The sequence below is a fragment of the Hydra viridissima genome, unplaced genomic scaffold (genome assembly GCF_058129835.1).
Source record: "Hydra viridissima isolate aposymbiotic clone 2 unplaced genomic scaffold, HvirCarnegie_v1 scaffold_1, whole genome shotgun sequence".
NCBI lineage: Eukaryota > Metazoa > Cnidaria > Hydrozoa > Anthoathecata > Hydridae > Hydra > Hydra viridissima.
Genome location: NW_028324300.1, coordinates 5,705,951 through 5,723,974, shown reverse-complemented (window position 1 = coordinate 5,723,974; position 18,024 = coordinate 5,705,951). Strand labels below are relative to the sequence as shown.

At 29.1% G+C, this 18,024-nt stretch overlaps 3 protein-coding genes across 9 annotated transcripts in view; 1 reads left to right on the top strand and 2 right to left on the bottom strand.

The window, feature by feature from the left end:
* LOC145187348 (fanconi-associated nuclease 1-like) overlaps window positions 1-3,669 on the top strand; it is a 14,926-nt gene extending 11,257 nt beyond the window's left edge. The window contains exons 6-12 of one of the 3 annotated variants that reach the window (XR_016453201.1): window positions 1,522-1,633; window positions 1,720-1,962; window positions 2,307-2,402; window positions 2,591-2,683; window positions 2,872-3,000; window positions 3,266-3,371; window positions 3,523-3,669. Coding sequence is in view for 2 of the 3 variants with exons in the window: in XM_090089930.1 (XP_089946056.1) it covers window positions 1,466-1,633; window positions 1,720-1,962; window positions 2,307-2,402; window positions 2,591-2,683; window positions 2,872-3,000; window positions 3,266-3,371; window positions 3,523-3,548 (861 nt within the window). In the remaining variant the exon portion in view is untranslated. Of the gene's footprint in view, window positions 1-1,465; window positions 1,634-1,719; window positions 1,963-2,306; window positions 2,403-2,590; window positions 2,684-2,871; window positions 3,001-3,265; window positions 3,372-3,522 lie in introns of all 3 variants that reach the window. The other 2 variants (XM_090089938.1, XM_090089930.1) reach the window with 2 other exon arrangements.
* Window positions 1-18,024, bottom strand: part of LOC145187987 (5'-nucleotidase domain-containing protein 3-like) — a 25,511-nt gene extending 7,487 nt beyond the window's left edge. For 3 of the 5 annotated variants that reach the window (XR_016453211.1, XM_090089967.1, XM_090089959.1), the window contains exons 1-16: window positions 17,229-18,024; window positions 16,930-17,108; window positions 16,658-16,732; window positions 14,152-14,207; window positions 13,781-13,868; window positions 12,941-13,018; window positions 12,692-12,748; window positions 12,444-12,504; window positions 12,246-12,348; window positions 11,978-12,079; window positions 11,741-11,834; window positions 11,567-11,653; window positions 11,310-11,363; window positions 10,949-11,035; window positions 5,530-5,594; window positions 5,079-5,328 (exon numbers count right to left, since the gene is read on the bottom strand). Coding sequence is in view for 3 of the 5 variants with exons in the window: in XM_090089967.1 (XP_089946093.1) it covers window positions 5,121-5,328; window positions 5,530-5,594; window positions 10,949-11,035; window positions 11,310-11,363; window positions 11,567-11,653; window positions 11,741-11,834; window positions 11,978-12,079; window positions 12,246-12,348; window positions 12,444-12,504; window positions 12,692-12,748; window positions 12,941-13,018; window positions 13,781-13,868; window positions 14,152-14,207; window positions 16,658-16,732; window positions 16,930-17,108; window positions 17,229-17,367 (1,533 nt within the window). In the remaining 2 variants the exon portion in view is untranslated. Of the gene's footprint in view, window positions 1-4,747; window positions 5,329-5,529; window positions 5,595-5,705; window positions 5,730-10,948; window positions 11,036-11,309; window positions 11,364-11,566; window positions 11,654-11,740; window positions 11,835-11,977; window positions 12,080-12,245; window positions 12,349-12,443; window positions 12,505-12,691; window positions 12,749-12,940; window positions 13,019-13,780; window positions 13,869-14,151; window positions 14,208-16,657; window positions 16,733-16,929; window positions 17,109-17,228 lie in introns of those variants that run through there. The other 2 variants (XR_016453212.1, XM_090089949.1) reach the window with 2 other exon arrangements.
* Window positions 7,164-7,788, bottom strand: LOC149893037 (uncharacterized). The gene has a single exon (XM_090089987.1). The coding sequence runs from the start codon at window positions 7,675-7,677 to the stop codon at window positions 7,300-7,302; it is 378 nt and encodes a 125-aa protein (XP_089946113.1). The 5' UTR covers window positions 7,678-7,788; the 3' UTR covers window positions 7,164-7,299.

The following is an 18,024-nucleotide window of genomic DNA, read 5'->3' as shown; positions in this document are numbered from 1 at the left end:
TTTACTTCACTCACTTCATTTAAATTTGGACTAAATTTTTTTTACACAATAACTTGAATTAGTTCAATAAAAAAAAAAAGAAAATTAATAAGCTTCCTTAAGTTTTTTTTCTTATGATTTACAAATGGGAAAGTTTTCTTAAAGTTTACCAAACAGTCTTTTTTTCAGTGAAAATTCATGTAACTTAAATTTTTATTGAGAGTCATTTATTAGGTGCTGCATGATTGTAGACATTTATCTAATTTTAAACTCTATATCTAAAAATCAAAATTTTTAATTTCCTAATAAACCATCATACATATGAATCAATAACATTTATTCAATAAAACAGTGGTATTATTTTAGATTTAACCATTTAAAAAGTCTTAATTTTATAATTGGTTTGTTATTCAAAGCAAGAATGGCAGATTTTTTCTAACTTATATTGTATTACAAGATCTGCAGTTAACAAAGTATGACGACCCTGTCCTCCAAGGCCTTACTGGTGTTCTACATGCCAGATTCAGTGGTTTACTCATAATTCTTAATGTTTTAAATATGTCTGACATCATCTGATTTTCAGACAAAGTATCCTATAGCCAGTGTGTTGGATCCAAAATAATGGATATATATATATATATATATATATATATATATATATATATATATATATATATATATATATATATATATATATATATATATATATATATATATATATATATATATATCCATTATTTTGGATATATAAATATATGATTTCCCAGTATCTTTAACTGTGAAGTAAAGAATCCTGAAACAACTGAAATTTATCACAAAGGAAGTCAAAGCTTTTTGTTTCTCATTTTCAAAATTCAGTGGAAAGTGTTTTTAATTGTTGTATATTATTTATGTGAGGTCATCAAGTTCAAATGGGATGTTAAATATCACAAGATGTTAAATATCACAAGAACATGAATTATCCTATTGACTGACTTTTAATTTCATAAAAATCATGAAACTTAAAGTTATTTTTTTGATATAATTAAGAATAGTGAATATGTTTTTAATTTTTCTTGCTAAAATCAATTTTTTACCAAATTCTCATTAAATATTTTATGAAGTTATCATAAACAGAGATGTGAAAAGCTTTGAAAAAGCAGGATGAATTGTAATTACAGCAACAGTTTTTCTTTTTTTTATTGCACTAAAATGAGTAGCAGAAGGGCATATTAACTCTTTTTTTAGCTTCTGTTTTTTTATAAAATCTTTCGCTACTAAGTGCACTGACCTTTTTATATTGATCTTTTCTTGAGTGTTTAGTCCTTAAATGACACTGGCCTTGTGACCATGTTCTTGGTCTAGATTGTGCTGGCTTTTGGCTTAAGAGGATTGCCATTAACCTAGGTCTTGGGGTACTGGTTTTGACTACATCTCTAGTAAATATTATCTTATATATTATATGCTCATCAAACAAAACCTATATTTTTAAAATTTATTAAATTAGGCGATTTGTCTGATAGAAAGCGCACTAATTGACCCTTTTGTTCGAACTGGTCATAGATTGGGTTTACTTCAACGATATCAGCGTCTTCAAAAATCTCCAAGATGTAAAAAAGTTAATTTTAATAACAGTTTTCTCAATGAAGTTTATCAGTTTAATCAAGTTCAAGAAGTAAGCATAAATTAATACGTATATTTGAAAATTTTGTGAAAATCCTCTATGTAATATTTTTAGTATTATTTTTATGAACTATTTAGGAGATAATTTGTGCAGAAATATTCTTAGAAGGCTCTTCATCTCAGCGAACAGTGTTTTCAAATTCTTCTGGTGAAGATCAGTCAATGTCTTATGTAGAGCAATTTGTATTAGATCACTACAAAGATAAAGGTTTTCCTAACGGTCTCCATGGAGAAGGGAGTGTCGTAACAACATTGTTTTTTTTACTTTTTTGGGAAATTATTTTCATGGATGTGGAAGATGCATTTCATGGTGAATTCCAAGTAAATATTTTAAATTATTTGAAATCTTAAAGACAAGATAAGGTTTGTAAATCCTGAGAACATCGGGCTGCAAATATTTGACAACTTTTGTGGATAACTAATGTTAACTACTTATATCGATTGTGCGAAAAATTGTTAAACCACTATCAGTTTAATGTTAGAAATGTAATGAAAATTGCTATTTGTTTCTAAAAAATCCAGTGTTGTTTTTTTTTGGAACCTATTTTTTTCTGAAAATGTTTGTTCTATAAACTTCTTTTTTACGTTTTTGCTAGCTAATTTTTTGCTGGTCTATTTTAAGAATTTAATCCTCTTAAAGTTTACAAAAGTTATTTTTACTGTAGTGTTCTCCATTGGATATGTATCGAGATTGCTTTTATTTAAACAGAAAAGATGCCATTGATAAACGACTTGATTGGTTATATTCCTGCTCAGATTTTGTGAGATTTCGTTTATACTTTATACAAAGTGTGTAAAAAGTTATACCATTTATATCGAAGTACTTGATATATAATTTACATCTCTTTTATACTAAAAGCGAAAATGTTTTTAAAAAAAGTTAAAAATATTTTTTTCTAAGTAATTAGTAGTTTTGTTGTGAAAATATTTTTGACTGGTTTTGCAAAAGGAGTTAAGATGCGCAATCCAGGAGTCTTGGAACAATCGTTATAGAACAGTTGGCGTTAAATGGGATCTGCTAAAAAATGCAAGTGAAGCTGCTGTGAGCAACTTCTTTGATTTTTTTTTTTTTAATTTATTTATTAGAAAAGATAATAACTTTTAAATTTGATAAATTAGTAATAAAAAAAGGTAGAAACATTTTAATTTTTCAATATGCGGTTTTGATCCAGTTATGAGGAAATGTAATCAATCGCATTGCTGTTTAAGAAAATTATCTCGATAACTTAGGACCTTGCTATTTGTCTCGGCTCAAAGCTTCTTTCTGGAATATGTGAATTGTTTTGTAAAGACTTTAGACGTCGCAGAGGTGGGTTTCCAGATCTAATTCTTTGGAATATCGAAGCTAAGAGTTGTAAGGTAATAATTTCTGCTCTTCTAAGGTATCTGTACAAGGGCGATTGTAAGCAAGAAACGTTTTTATATGTTTAGCAAATGCATTTATCATCAACATGTAAAATAATTTGAACTTAAGTGACAAAATCTTTCCTATTGGATGTTTAGGACTTACATTTTTAAACACTTATGATTCAGACATTTTCTGGAGTATTTTAACATTCTTTTTATTTATTTTTAGATGTGTAAAGTAATCGCAAAGGTGTTTTTTTGTTTGTTTTTTGTTTAGATTATTGAAGTTAAGGGGCCTGGTGATAAACTTTCAACGAAACAACTTGTTTGGTTGGATGTACTAACAGAGTTAGGTGCTGACGCGTTTGTTTGTTATGTGAAAGGTAACACGATTTGGGGGTTACTCAAAGATCCCCTTTGAGCAATCTTGCAGCATTATATAAGGGCTTAAATATTTTTAAAATTAAAATTGAGTGTATAAAAACTTTTTTAGTGAAATGTACTATATTTTTACATCAGATTTAATTTTTTTAGGTGGTGGAAAACGTAAGCGGAAATGATTGATAAAGAATAAAACCAAAAAATAGTGATTCTGGAAAAAGATATCATTACAACGATCACCAAAAACAAAACTTTTTTTGTAATGTTCAAAGTATATTAGTTAAAAACTTGATGAAGTTATGTTTAGCGAATTTCTGGGTAAAATTTCCAAACAATGTGTTTTTAAGTTTTGGTTCTAAAATGGAAAACTAAGAAAATGAGTTAACTTTAGAAAAATTTATGTTTTTTAAATTTTATTAAGACCTTCAAACTGATTCATAAAATGATGCATCAAATTAACTTTTTCAAATGTATAAGGACCAAGAAAATTCGCGTAGAATTCCACCGAAACTTTAACTTAAATCATCTTTTGATGCTCCTAATACTTCACGGGTCAATTTTTATCTTTCAATAATCATGTTTTTCTGAAAAAGTATTACCAAAATGAAACCCTGAGTAACTGACAGTATGATACATTTGTTATATTTTTTTTACATGAGCAAAAATTTAAATTAATTTTATATAAAAAAATGTTTTTTAGGGCGCATTTGAGAACTTTCCAAAAGCGCCGAATCTCTAGTTCCAGCTTCTAAGTTCTCAGTTACTCTAAACTCGCTTTAAAGTTTATTAAGTTTTAGCTGCAAAATCTCGTTCAATATCTGACAAAGATTAATTTGAACAAAAATGAAGAGGAAAAAAAAAGGGAAACGTAACTGAACGAAGAAATAAAAAATGGAAGTATTCCTCGTTATCCAACGTTTCAAAAAAATTTTTTCTTCCTGTTCATCCTTATTCAACTCGTTAATTTACAGTATGAAAAAAATTTTAATATTTTTAGTAAACATGTTTGTAACTTTGTATCAGCCAACTCTGTACGTCAGGAACAGTAAAAAGTAGATCAACAAGTTAGATAGTCATAGCATCATCTTAAAATTAAATAACTTTTTCGTTTCTTAAGAATTCATATTTATTCTTTCAAATTTACATCCTTTAATTAACCACTATTTTGCTCTTCACACTGACGAGCTTTAGGGCAATATTTAAAGCATTCTGATTCATTAGCTTTAGTGGAAATTTCAAATTTATTTGAACTTCATCATAGTGGAAAGGTTGAATTTTAGAACACAAGTTTGTTTTTTTTCTCAACCTTGTGTTTAATATTTTAAAAATTATCATTAACGAGTTCTTTCTTACAGGTGATAAAAAAAACAACAACAGATGATTGTAAATAAAAATTGGTTTAAATAATTGGACATAAATATTTTGGAACAATATGCTTTACATATTCCTTAAGCTATTTGTTAGTTTTATATACATTTCATTTGCTTTTAACACTGGGATATTTTCCATACTGACTCGTATTGAACGCTGTCAGTTTGGGAAAAAAAGTAGAAGTTGAAAAAAAAGCGAAAAAACCCATTCAACGACTAGTTGTTAACCGAACAAAAGATCAAGTCACATTTTCACGTACCAAAAGCTTGATAAATGTTGGAGAAATGTTTTAAACTTTAAGATTTTTAATTAAAAATAAAAAATTTTTTTTTTCTTACATTCAAAAATTTTGACTCTCATCCATCTACGAAGCATATGAATTATAATATACTGCGGTAATCTTGTTCGTGAGGTAATGAAATTCTTCTTGGGAAAAAGTGATAGTTCTCGTTGTAATGTAGTAAATTTGAAACGCTGGAAGTGTACAAATCTGCATAACGAGTCATTCTACGTGTAAAGGAAGAAGAGTTGTGGAACGTGCGAAACATGCTTCCAAAGTAAGGATTGAACGCCGCCTTCAACGATTTTCTAAAAGTAGATCACACAAAGTTTCTAACCCAAAATTCGGGTGTCTAATGCTGAGCTACTTAAACGTTAGAGAATCATGAGTAACAAACTGATGAACAAACTCATTAAACTCTTCGAAAGCACCATAAAAATTTAACAACTTGATAGAATTTATTAAGTTAAATTTATTACAAATATTTCTTGAAGAACGTAAAAACATACCTTAAACGCTTCCTCTCTTGTTTCCATTCATAAGCAAGCTTTTTGAACTCTTGGTCCTCGCGACACTTTAAAAAATAAAAAGTTAACTGAACAAAGCAGAACTAACATCAATACTCAAGATTATATATGAACTGATTACACAGGCCAACGATGAAAAAACTTTTTCAATAACTTACCTAATTTCTGTGTTGTTTGGTGTGCTGATTCCGAAAATAATAAAAAAAACAGAATCAACCACCAATTTCTCTCATATTAATATTAAAAAATCAATTTTATTATTCAAAAAGAAAAAAAAAAATTATTAAACCATTCAAATGTTATTAGGTTGATTGTTATTGGGTCCGGTAGTTTTGACAGCACAACTGTTTTCTTTCTTGTAGTTAATATAACCTCATTAAAGATGGAAGAAAAACTTCGACTATGTCAAAAATTGATAATAAACGAAGCGGTATAAAGCGAAGTTTAAGAATTTCGAAGAATTTTCATTTTTTCAGACTTCGGAAACCACCTTCAACATCGTCGAAGTGAAGAGTTTTATTTAACCAACTTCGATCATCGAATTCGGCTTCGAACATGGTTTAAATTCATCAGAACACCTTTAACTTTGTTAGAAATGCTATTTTAAAGATTCCCTTTCTGTCGATTTACGAGATAATGTGCATATTTTAAAATTTATTTTTACACTTATTTTTGTAATTATTATCTAAACTGAAATAGTCAATGAGAGGAATTGTAATTTGGGGACCAATCAGAATCTTCGCGTTTAATTAAAGGTAACTATTATCATAACAACGCTTGCAGTTTTAACTAAACGGTGGACTGACGAAGTTAGGCGAAGTTCTTCGGTAAAATTCGAATGTTTTTTGAGTTCGAAGTCGAGGTTGCGTGGACGGTCTTCGGTCAAATTACGAAATCAAAATATTTTATTGCCTGAAGTCGAAGCTCATTTTTTTGAAAAAGTCCCATGCTTACCTCACATTGTACACGGATTGAAAATTTTGACTTTTTTGCCGACTAAATATTCCAAAATTACACTTTGATTCTATATATATTGGAGACTCCAAATCAATAAATTTTAAAATCCTGGATTAAAATCCAAGGGATACATTTACTTTCGAAATTACTTTAAATACTTTGTTTTGGAATTGTAAGGCCTAAATTAGCTCAAGTAATTTTATTATATTGCTATAAAAAATAAATTGATAATAATAACAAAATACAGAATAAATATGTAAAACTATTGTTCACAACATTTCTAAATTTAATCACAAATATCATCGTTGTACCCTTTTGTGCTTCTTAGAACTTTTTGTTATTGTAAACAACAACACAATTTAAGAGCTGTTTAGAATAATCTGAATGAGACATAATCCTTTTGAATCTTTGCCAATGAGGATTGAAGTTTGAATGGAGTGCCTCTGTTACTTGCTCACTGTAAATTCCAAGACCAGTTTCATGGTGCTTTAGAAGTTGTGGAACATGGTAAAAGACAGCATGAACTTTTGGGGTGACAGAGACAGTCAACTTTAGATAATTGCTCTTAAACTCTTGAATCTTTTTCTCAAAGCCTGGAGGGAGTGAGCATCCAAAACAAAAATTAACAACTTGCAGAAACAAATGTAGAACATGGCAGATGGATGATGTTTCAAATCCCTTATCAGCTACGGTTATCTGCTTCAGAGTGTCAATTTTTTTCACCAACTTCATGCAATCATTGTCATTGATGTGACCACCATGGTACGGCTGTAATGGCATATGTATTAAAGTCAATCATTCTTTTATTTTTGGCAAAACCTGAACCAAATGCTTAACAAGATGGTTAACAGCGCCAAGAAGCAAATGAAGTTCGATTGGAGGAAAAGCTTTTAAGACAAGCTTTTCATCTGGGAATCGAAGTATTGGTGGACGAACAGCATTCTCGAATTCTTTTGATTTCTTTAGATCAGCACCAAGGAAAATAAACTTTTGATGTTGCTCTCTGATTGTTCTAAATGTTCTGAGTTGGCCACAGTTGTTCACGTTTGTCGACTCAATGTTGCACCAGCAGCAAGGATGCTTGCTACTGTGAGACTGAATTCCACAGATAATATTTGCAAGCTTTATGTCACATGACAGAATCAATTTGTCAATTAATTCATTAACTTGCATTAGGCCCAAAACCAGTTTGATTTTGCCAAATGTTTCAGGGGTGTTTTCAGAGATTGGTACAATTAGTTGCTTTTTGAAATTTTTTAAAACTTTCACTTGAAGCCAATTAAATTGACTTCTTTACTGGACTTTGTTGTTCTTTTTGGTGTTCAGAAATTTTACTCAAACAAGCTTTGAAAAAGAACCCTCCACCATCAAGGCCCCGTTTCACAGTGTCCGAGCTTATCAAACCTTTTAAAACTTTTATGTTTTCCTTCAGAGTTTTTAAACTGATACAATGAACAATGTCACGAACCTCATTAAAATATGGCAATTTTACATTGGTAGCAATTTAAAAGTCTTTTCGACAAGATCCTGCTGATGAAAATTTCTGTTAATAACTTGGCTCAAGATGGCGAACTGGACTAACTTGGTTTAGAAAAGATCCAAGCTTTTTGATTTTATTATTTGAAAGCCCAGTACTCTGCTGAATATCAACCATATTTTTTGTTGTCAAAGGGCCTTGAAAGAGTGAATGAGCTGCAGATGTTCCTTAAGAAAGAAAACTAAATTAGTTACTTCACATATAAATTGTATTGCTCAGAATGTACAGAATAGTAAAATAACTAATCTTTTCTTATCAAAAGAGGTTTGCCATGAGCTTGACCAAGATAATTGTTCCGCCCGGAGATGCTTCTTTATATGCAATGACAGATAAAGCAACTTGTTCTGCGCCCACAGAATCTTCCGATGCAAAATGATATAAATTTGCACGGCGAGTTGTATCACGGCAATTATGAGAGATTCCATGAGCAATGATACACAAGCATTTTGTGCATCGTTTTTCAACTGACTTTCTTTGTTCTTGCAAAGATTTTGATGCAAGACCCTTTTCAAATGGATCCTTTTCTTTGCCTTTCATCTTCACAATTTGACAAATAAAGCAATCAAAAGATGTTGTAAGTCTTGTTAATGGCTTCACAACAATGGAATCAAAACTATAGAGTTGTATTGCCTTTAAGGCATTAGCTCCATCACCCAATTTTTTCAGGTTGCAATGGCATGTAACACAAATTCAAAGTGGCACTCTTTTATCCTGAAAATTCACATCTGATAAAATCAAGCAATGAATCTCAAAAATGAAATATTTTGAAATTTCTTTGCCACTTTTCTTCATACAAATAACACACACTGTCCTTCTGTAATCGTCATGGTCTTTGAAAAATGTAGGCAATTTTATTTTTTCTAAAAATAGCTAAAAATAACAATGATTTTTAATACCTATGCCTTATTATTTTTATTTAGTTTGTAAGTGTAATATTTTTTTAGCGTATTGTAAAGAAAAAAAGTCATGTTGATATTTGTAATTTTGTATTTACGTTTATATATTAAATATATTAAAATTAATTATATACTTTTAAACTGTTTATAGTTTCTCGTATCATGACTATCATAAGTTTAGTGCTACATCTTTGTCTCTAAGGAATTAGTTTTGCAATCAATTATAATTGTCTGAAGATAGTGTGACAAATATTGGTCCAGAGGGAGTTACTTGTGTAGCAATTACTAATGATTATAAAGAGAATATCATAAATGACAGTCCAAAAGAAATTGGTTGTGTCACAATCGTTAGAGTATGGTAAAAAACAATCTATTTTTGCTAACAAATATTTGTAAAGTATCCAAAAAAATAAAAAAAATGCAAAGCTAAATATCTCCCTTGGACTTTAATCCAGGATTATAAAATTTACTGTTTTAGAGTCCCCAATATATATAGAATCAACCCTCAAAAGGGCAATTTTGGGATATTTAGTCGGCAAAAAAGTCAAAATTTTCAAACCGTTTGTAGTGTCTAACGACTGTGCTTTTCTTGAATTTGCACTTGTAGAAGTCAGTAATCAAGATAAATGTTGGGTTCCTTGCAGACTGTTGCGTTTGTGTTGAGAATCTTTGGAAATGGTATAAGAAAGAGAAGAAAGATTTTAAATTTGCAGTACCTATGGATGAAGAGGGAGAAAATCATGCAGACAATTTTTTTTTTTTTTTTTTAAAAGTATTGATGTTTCCAGACATTACTCCAGAAGTAAGAAAGCGAATATCTATCCTAACCTTACTTCAGCTGATTGTTAAAACAACTGAAGTAAGATTAGGATAGATTGTCGCTTTCTTATTTCTGAAGTAATAAATTAGGTGGCTCAGGGACAGGAAGTCCCTGAGTCACCTAAGTCAATTTATGCTGCTTCACAGTCCAGCTTTGAATTTAGTGAAAATCAACTGAATCTTGATGAGTTCAAATGTTCTCCAGAAAATTTAAAACCCCAGTTGTTTACACAATCTGAATTGAATGATTTAGTTAGAGATTTAGGTTTGACTAAGGAAAAAAAATTTCTTAGTTCTGGATTAAGTAATATGCGCTGTGAATAAATTGTTGCATTAAATTTTTTAACTTTCTATTAAAAAACATAAAAGTCATAGTTACAAAATTGAAGTCATTTAAACAAACACCTGCAGCTTTTGAGAACAATATTTCAGAGGAGTTATGTCTGAGACTCTCAAAATACTTTTCATTCTAGAACACAGAGCAGGCTCTGACCCTCCAGGATTACAGCTTGTTCTGTGCTCTAGAATGATTATGCCTTCATATCAGATTAATATGATCACTGAAGTGTTCTACAGAGAGTGCTTAATGAAAGCTATTGTTAAACTCCTAATATTTGTTGCATTTCTGCTCTTGTTGTTTGCTTTGTTTATATTTCTTCACTTATATTTCTTTAATTTCATTAAACTCATCTAAAACTTTTATTGTGCAAGTAAATGTTGCTATTGCTCCATCTGCATGTGTGATAAGCTAGATTTAAGCTTAGTAAGAATACTCTTTGACTTTATATTGTTGATTAGTTTTAAATAGTATTAAATAAGAAACTAGGATTTTGGTTTCAAAAGATATGTAACCTTTAAATATAGAAAGTAAAGGATTTAAAAAATAGTTTTTCAGACATTTTTATAGATATCATTTTTGTTAAGAGGCAGCATGTTTGAGAGAACTTAAAAAACGTTGTTATAATCTTTTCATTCATTTCTGATCTAGAAAAATAAAAATTCAATAGAAAATTTAGAAAAGTAAAAAAATTCTAAGAGGAAAATCAATCTTGGTAATTAATAAACTTTTTATTTTCACATTCACTTTTTTTATGGATTAAATTAAAAATTAAAAGAAAGGATAGACTTTACTGCAATAAGTCAAACTGTCTAAGAAATTTTAAAGAGATTGTTAAAACCACAAATAACAAACCTGAGCCAATGTTATAAGTTCTTCTAAAGCCACAAGCCATCTCACATTGCGAACATATTCTTCTGAGTTACAAATTTCGATTTCTCTCTGTTAAATAAGCTTTTATAAAAAACTTTTTTTTATTTTAAAATTCTATGGAAAATTAATTATGTAATCTAACAATAACAAGACATGTTTGGGAATAAGTTGAAGTAAACTGTTTGAAATAAAATTATTCTGCACAATATTAGCTTTCCAGTAGATATTTCTTTAGTTAAAAAGACAAAAAAAAAAAAAAGATTGATAAGAAATTCATTTACAACAAATAACAAAACATGATGTAATAAATTTTACCATGTTTTGGTATTTCAAAATTTATCACCTCTAACTCAGGAATAATTGCACCAGTTCTCCAGCCATATCTCAATACAGGGTCCTTAAAGAATTCATAAACGGTTAATTTATTGAAAATTTTTTTAATAAAAAGTGTGATCATTGAACAACTTAAAATATTTAACTACTTAACAAGTTTTATAAAACTTATAGTTCAAAATAGAAACAAATAATTGTAAGATTTAATATACACAAACAAAACAGTTTTATAGATAGATTTCATTGCATATTTAAAACTTAACTTACCATTAAATCACTATATACATGATCACCAAAAAACATCACACTTGGCCCTTCATACCCAGTAAACTCAGAAAACAATCTGGCATTTCCCTAATTATAAACAAAACGACATTTTTCTATCACTTCTATGATTCTAACAAAATTTTGGTTATGAAAAAAAATTTTTTTTAAACTCACTTCTGCATACACACCATGTTTTTCGAAGCAGTGCACTTGATCCCAATGATAATGACCAGTTACAGTATTGACTGTGCGAAATGGACGAAATGAACTAAAATAATTATTTTCAATAGTGGCTAAATTTTAAACATACTATAATTAAGCAGCTTTTAGCATAACTACTTAATCTTTAAAAATTAACAAACTTAAAGTTCTAAATTATGGTTTGAAAAATACAATTAAAAAAAAACCCACCCCTCTGTATCTACAAAAAACTTAGGCTTTCTTGCTCTTACAATTACCACATCAAACAGAAGTCTCCAGTCATTACCAAACAAATGCTCCATGCCTTTATTTCTTAAAAAACAAATATTTCTTATTTCTTAAAGCAAAGGGAGAAAAAAATTTTCTATTATCAAATAAACAAATAACAGCATCATTGTAATTGATATATTAGGTAGTCACCATAGCCTTATAAAAATTATTCAGTTTCTAAAAAATTAATTGCTATATTTTAACTTACACAAAAGTATAGCCACTATTTGTTATGATGAAAAGTTTTTTACCAGCAGAGATCAAACGTTCCAAATACTGTTGTAACTTAGAATTCTTTGGTAAATAATGATCTAAAAGCATTAAAAAGAAAGTGATTTATATGAAGCTTTATAAAGAAATTGCAATAATTTTAACAAAAAAAAGATTAAGAGAAATAGAGTTTTACCTAAATTATCTATTATTTCCATGTGTAGTTGCCCAGACATATGTATATCCTGAGTAGCTTTCTAAAAGTTTTTTCACTCTTTAAAAATTCTATATATGCAAAAAAAATATTGAATGGAAAAAAATTTAAATGTTTAAAAAGATACAACAGAGTAACAGAACATAGAATATAGAGTAAATTACAAAGTGCAGTTTTGAAAGAAATTTAGATAACACGACTCTAACATTTGCAACTGAAAATCAACTTGCCTCCACATCAAGATACACATAGCCTGGATCAAAATCAATTTTCTTCTGGAGGAAAAACTATAACACAGAAACTTATAGCTATAAACTATAATTTCAAGTAGCAACTCTGAAAACAAATCTTGCTCACCATGGTGTTGAATGTGAGCTCTTTGAAAACAAAATTTCAAAAAAAAAAAATTTTCAAGAAATGATAAAAGATGTTTAATTTCTATGCATTAATAAAAACTAAAGTGAATTACATTTACAAACCTCAATGACATTTGAAAGCAATGATAAGAAAGGCAGAGAGAATAAATCCATTTGTTGGTGTATGGTATTACCACTTCTCTAAAATGAAACAAAAGATTTTAAAAACTGAAGTAAATTCAACAAAATGATATATATATTTTTAAGAATCTTTAATAAACAATAAAATTTATTAGAGTTTTCTCTCAGCTCATTTGATATCACACTATAAATTGTTCTTTTTTTATATATGAAAATTTGTGTAAGCTTGTAATAAAACTAATTATGAATTAACACTATATTGTAGATTGTCAACTTATTCTAGCAGACATATCTTGATAATAGAAAGATTTTATGAATTTGTTAATTATTTGATGACATTAGTTTAGAGAAGAATGATTAATTAAACAGATTAGCATTCAAATACTTGTATTAGTTAGCTTAAAAGCACTTCACATAGAGTTCCTTATAAAGTATGCTGACAGTATAACAAGATTGGGTTTCTAAAGATCTGTAAACTTTTGTTAGAGCAGTTGAACAGATTAGAGCTGTTGGTTCTCACAAATGTATACTGAATGGAAGATAAGCATATGGTCTGTGCCTGTACCCTTGTAATAGATGTTTGTAGAATTAGGTTAAATTTTGCATAAAATTTCTTATACATAATTCATTAAAGCATGAAAGGAAATCTTGAAAAATCTGACAGTTGTTCTAAACTTTTTAGCATTACTTGTGCTCAATATTTCACTATTTCGACCAAAATAACTTTAGAATGTTAAAATTAAAAGACATAAAATTTATAAACATTTCAAGGTATTCAGCCATTTTTTAAATTGCAGACAAAAAAAAAATTATTTAATCAACCTTAATACCCTTGCTAATTTTATCCACATGAATCAAAGTTCCTGAATACTGTTGTATTACATCTTGATCTTTTACTTGTTGCCAACCTCTGGTGGTAAAAATATAATTAAAAACAAAAAGCCAAAAAGAAAACCTAAAAGCTGTTTGAGGGATTCACAAAAACAAGAAACAAGTTTTAAAAACAGAAAAATTCCAAATATTTTGTTAAAAAAAGAACTTTACCTTTAAGAAGAATTTAAGAACTTATTTAAATTATATGTGCATAAAAAATGAAAAAAGTATTAAGAACTTCTTCAAACATCAAACTGCAATCATAAATACTTTCTTTTAATATTTTTTCAAACTTATTTTAAAAAAAGAAAAAAAATTACTTGTACACTGTACCAAGCTGAACATGACTAAAACAGTCCACTTTCATCAGATTACCCTATATATATATATATATATATATATATATATATATATATATATATATATATATATATATATATATATATATATATATATATATATATATATATATATATCGTCAGTGAAACTGCAAAACCTCGTAATTGACATTTTTCACAAAGTCAATTATGAGGTTTTGCAGTTTCACTGACGATATATATATATATATATATATATATATATATATATATATATATATATATATATATATATATATATATATATATACATATATACATATATGTATATACATAATGCACAGTTGCAAAAAATAATATAGCACCACTAAGCGTATTTTCTTTTTTGTTAAGAAAACACCATGCAAAATAAATTTTTTAAAAATATTAACTAACATGTTTACTTTCTAAAACAAATCATTTTGGGAAAAAAAAACTGCTTGGTGTTGCTCAATTTTAATCAAAAATGCCAATTCTGACCGAAAAATAAAATAGCACTACACACTCTTTTGTTGTAAAATACTCTGGTATCGGTAAAAATAATTGTGAAAATAGCAAGCATTGGGTTTTTTTTTTGCTGTTTTATTTGTTTTATGTTAGTGCGTATCAGTAGGAGACATTTACATATAAAAATGGGATGCGGAAAGCATTGTAGTGCAAAAAAAACGAGAACTGATCCGAAAGTTGATATCAGCAAGGAAATCTTATAGAGAAGTTGGTCGTTTAGTTGAGTGTTCCAATAAAATGATAAGAAATGCCATAAAATTTCAAGAAAAGCCTGAAACACGTGATCAAAAACGTTCTATTTCAACATTGCTGGCCAATCGCTTAGTCTGACAGGCTAAAAAGGAACCTTTTAGAACAGCTACCGAGCTGAAAAAGGACTTTAACATCAATGCAACAGTACAAACAGTTCAGAGTTGTCTGTGAGTTAATGGATTAAAAGCCTGTAGCCCCAGAAAAATTCCACTTCTAAGTGCCAGACATGTTGTAAAGCGTATTGCGTTTGCTAAAAAACACTCAAATTGGCCACTCGAAAAATGGAGGAATGTTTTATGGACAGACAAAAGTAAGATTGTGCTTTATGGTGGAAAAGGCTCTCGGGGGGGTATGTCAGAAGACCGCCGAATGCAGAATACAATCCAAAATATACCATAAAAACTATTAAACATGAATGTTGTAGTATAATGATATGGGCATGCTTTTCTTATTTCGGAGTAGGGCCCATTCATCACATTACTACTACTATGGACCAACACATTTATGTTGGTCCATAATTGTAGTAATGTATGAATGGGCCCTACTCCAAAAAAGTGATGTTGCCATATGCAGACTATGAATGGCCATTGTCCTGGGTGATGAATGGGCCCTACTCCGATAAAGTGATGTTGCCGTATGCAGACTATGAAATGCCATTGTCCTGGGTGATGAATTGGCCCTACTCTGATAAAGTGTTGTTGCCGTATGCGGACTATGAAATGCCATTATCCTAGGTGTTCCAACAGGACAATGACCCAAAGCACATTAGCAAGAAGGCGATGAATTGGTTTGAGGAGCATAAAGTGAATGTTATGGAGTGGCCAGCAGTTGCCAGATCTTAACCCAATCGAGAATTTGTGGGCTGATGTAAAGGAGGTAGCTTCTGCTGCCAAACCCACTACGAAGGAGTCACTTTGGAACATAGTTATAGAGACATGGAGTGAAATTCCACTAAAGCGATGTCAGGACTTGGTTAACTCGATGCCAAGATGTTGTTTAGCCATCATTGCCAATAAAGGTCACGCTACAAAATACTGATATGTTAAGAAATAACTAATATTTATTGAAAAATGTTTAAAACTATTGATCTCATAATATTTCCTTATTTTAAAGTACACATTAAAGCTGTGGTGCTATTATTTTTTTCACGTTTTATTTGATTTTTTTTTGAATTTTTGTTTAATAAATGAATACTATATATTAAAACTTGTATATTTTGTTTTGTTATAAAAATTATAAGCCATTTTACTTTTAAATATGTATTTAAAACATTTTCAAACTATCAAAAATAGTTAAAAATTCTAATTTCAACCAATTTTTGATGGTGGGGCTATTTTATTTTTCGCAGCTGTATATCTATGTATAACTTAACATTACAAAGTTTTTTTTTAAAAAAAAAATTTGCAATAGAAATCTTCATTTGTTATCTATAATTTTTGTATTAGTTCAGTTAAAACTTTTTAGTTGCTATCAAAACTTTATAAAAAATTAGAAAGCTAAACCAGATATTGTTCAAGGATTTTTTAAAACATATTCTAATTAAAACTTCTAACTATATTTGGAGAATTAAAAGCCAAATTTATACAAAATAAAAGTAATATGACTTTGTTACTTATTGTTTAACACTTTTTAGTTCTACAAATATTTTGCGAATACATAGGAGAGTAATGATGCTTTTTGAAAGAACTTAATTTAAACTTAAGTTACTCACACTGTGTGAATCAAAATGGAGACCTCTGATTGGGAAACCAGGGTCATACTTAAACTCTTGAATTTTTGCAGGATACTAAACAAGAGAACATTAAAAGTGTATTTAAATTAGACATGAAACCAATTTTAAAACTTAACTTTAATTTTTCAAAACATCAAAAAATTTCATACAAATATTTTTAAGCATGGCAACATATCTAAAAAAAAAAAGCATTTAAGTTATTAACCATATTCCTATAACGTTAAATATAATACAAACAAAGTTAAACTTACACCATATCTAACAATTAACTGTTGCATAGCCATGGCATATATAGTTTCATGGAGATCATCGGAATAGCTTGCTAAAGTATAGTCATAGTCAAAGCCATAGACATTGACATACCGCAAACTCACCTCATTATTCACAAAAACAGCATGCTTCTCACTCTTTATCACGTCTAGAGGATGGCCTAATTTAAAAAATTAGCAATACCTGTCTCTGAATATTTGTTAACAACTATGTTTTTTCTTTAGGAAAAAAAAATATTTTTTTAAAAATATTTTAGTTATTAGAAAATAACTAATCCAACCTTGAAAGACTTTCGATTGATTTTTATACAGTTCAATTAAATTCTCATACGTGTAGTTGTCCTTAAAATGCATAGTATGCTGACATCTCACTTGTAATTTCAAGAAATTAAGTTGAATACAAGCTCTAAGCCTTGACATGCGAGCAGTTTTTTTTATAGCAATAAAACAGTCATAATTTTTTATCTTATACTGATTTTAAGCACATTAAAAAGTTTTTAAGAAGGTGATGCTTCCATCTTCAGCAGATTCATTGTGTTAGTAACATAGGATAGGTAACAGTGCTTTAAGTTAGTTAACATAGTAACTCTGCGGTAAAAAAAAGTAGAGGCCATGGGGACGGGGGGTAAATTTTCAAAGCATCTAAATCTATCACTTTATTCTTCTCTTTTTTTAGGAAGCATTGTTCTATTTTTTTCAACCTAATAGCGTTTTCTTGTATTACGATGAAATTGAGGTAAATTGTATAACAGCGGAGTATTGTGCTCGTGTTTTTATTATTATAACCATGATAAGGGGTCTGCTTTCCGGCCGCGTTTGATAGCGCTTGATCGCAAGTTGCGTCTAAATTAAAGAAATTTAAACATCCAATTCCAACTACTTCCACAGATATCATTGACATAGTTTACTTCGTTGCTGTTTCGACACCCTCTTGCCACAAAAAAACAATTTTTTACTTTTATCAATATTTTTATAAATGATTTTTCTGATCAACTAAAAGTTGGTTTCTAAGAATATTTGAGGTCGAGCGATCTGTTAAAATCGCATAAGTTAAAGGGAAGAAATGAAAAACAACAT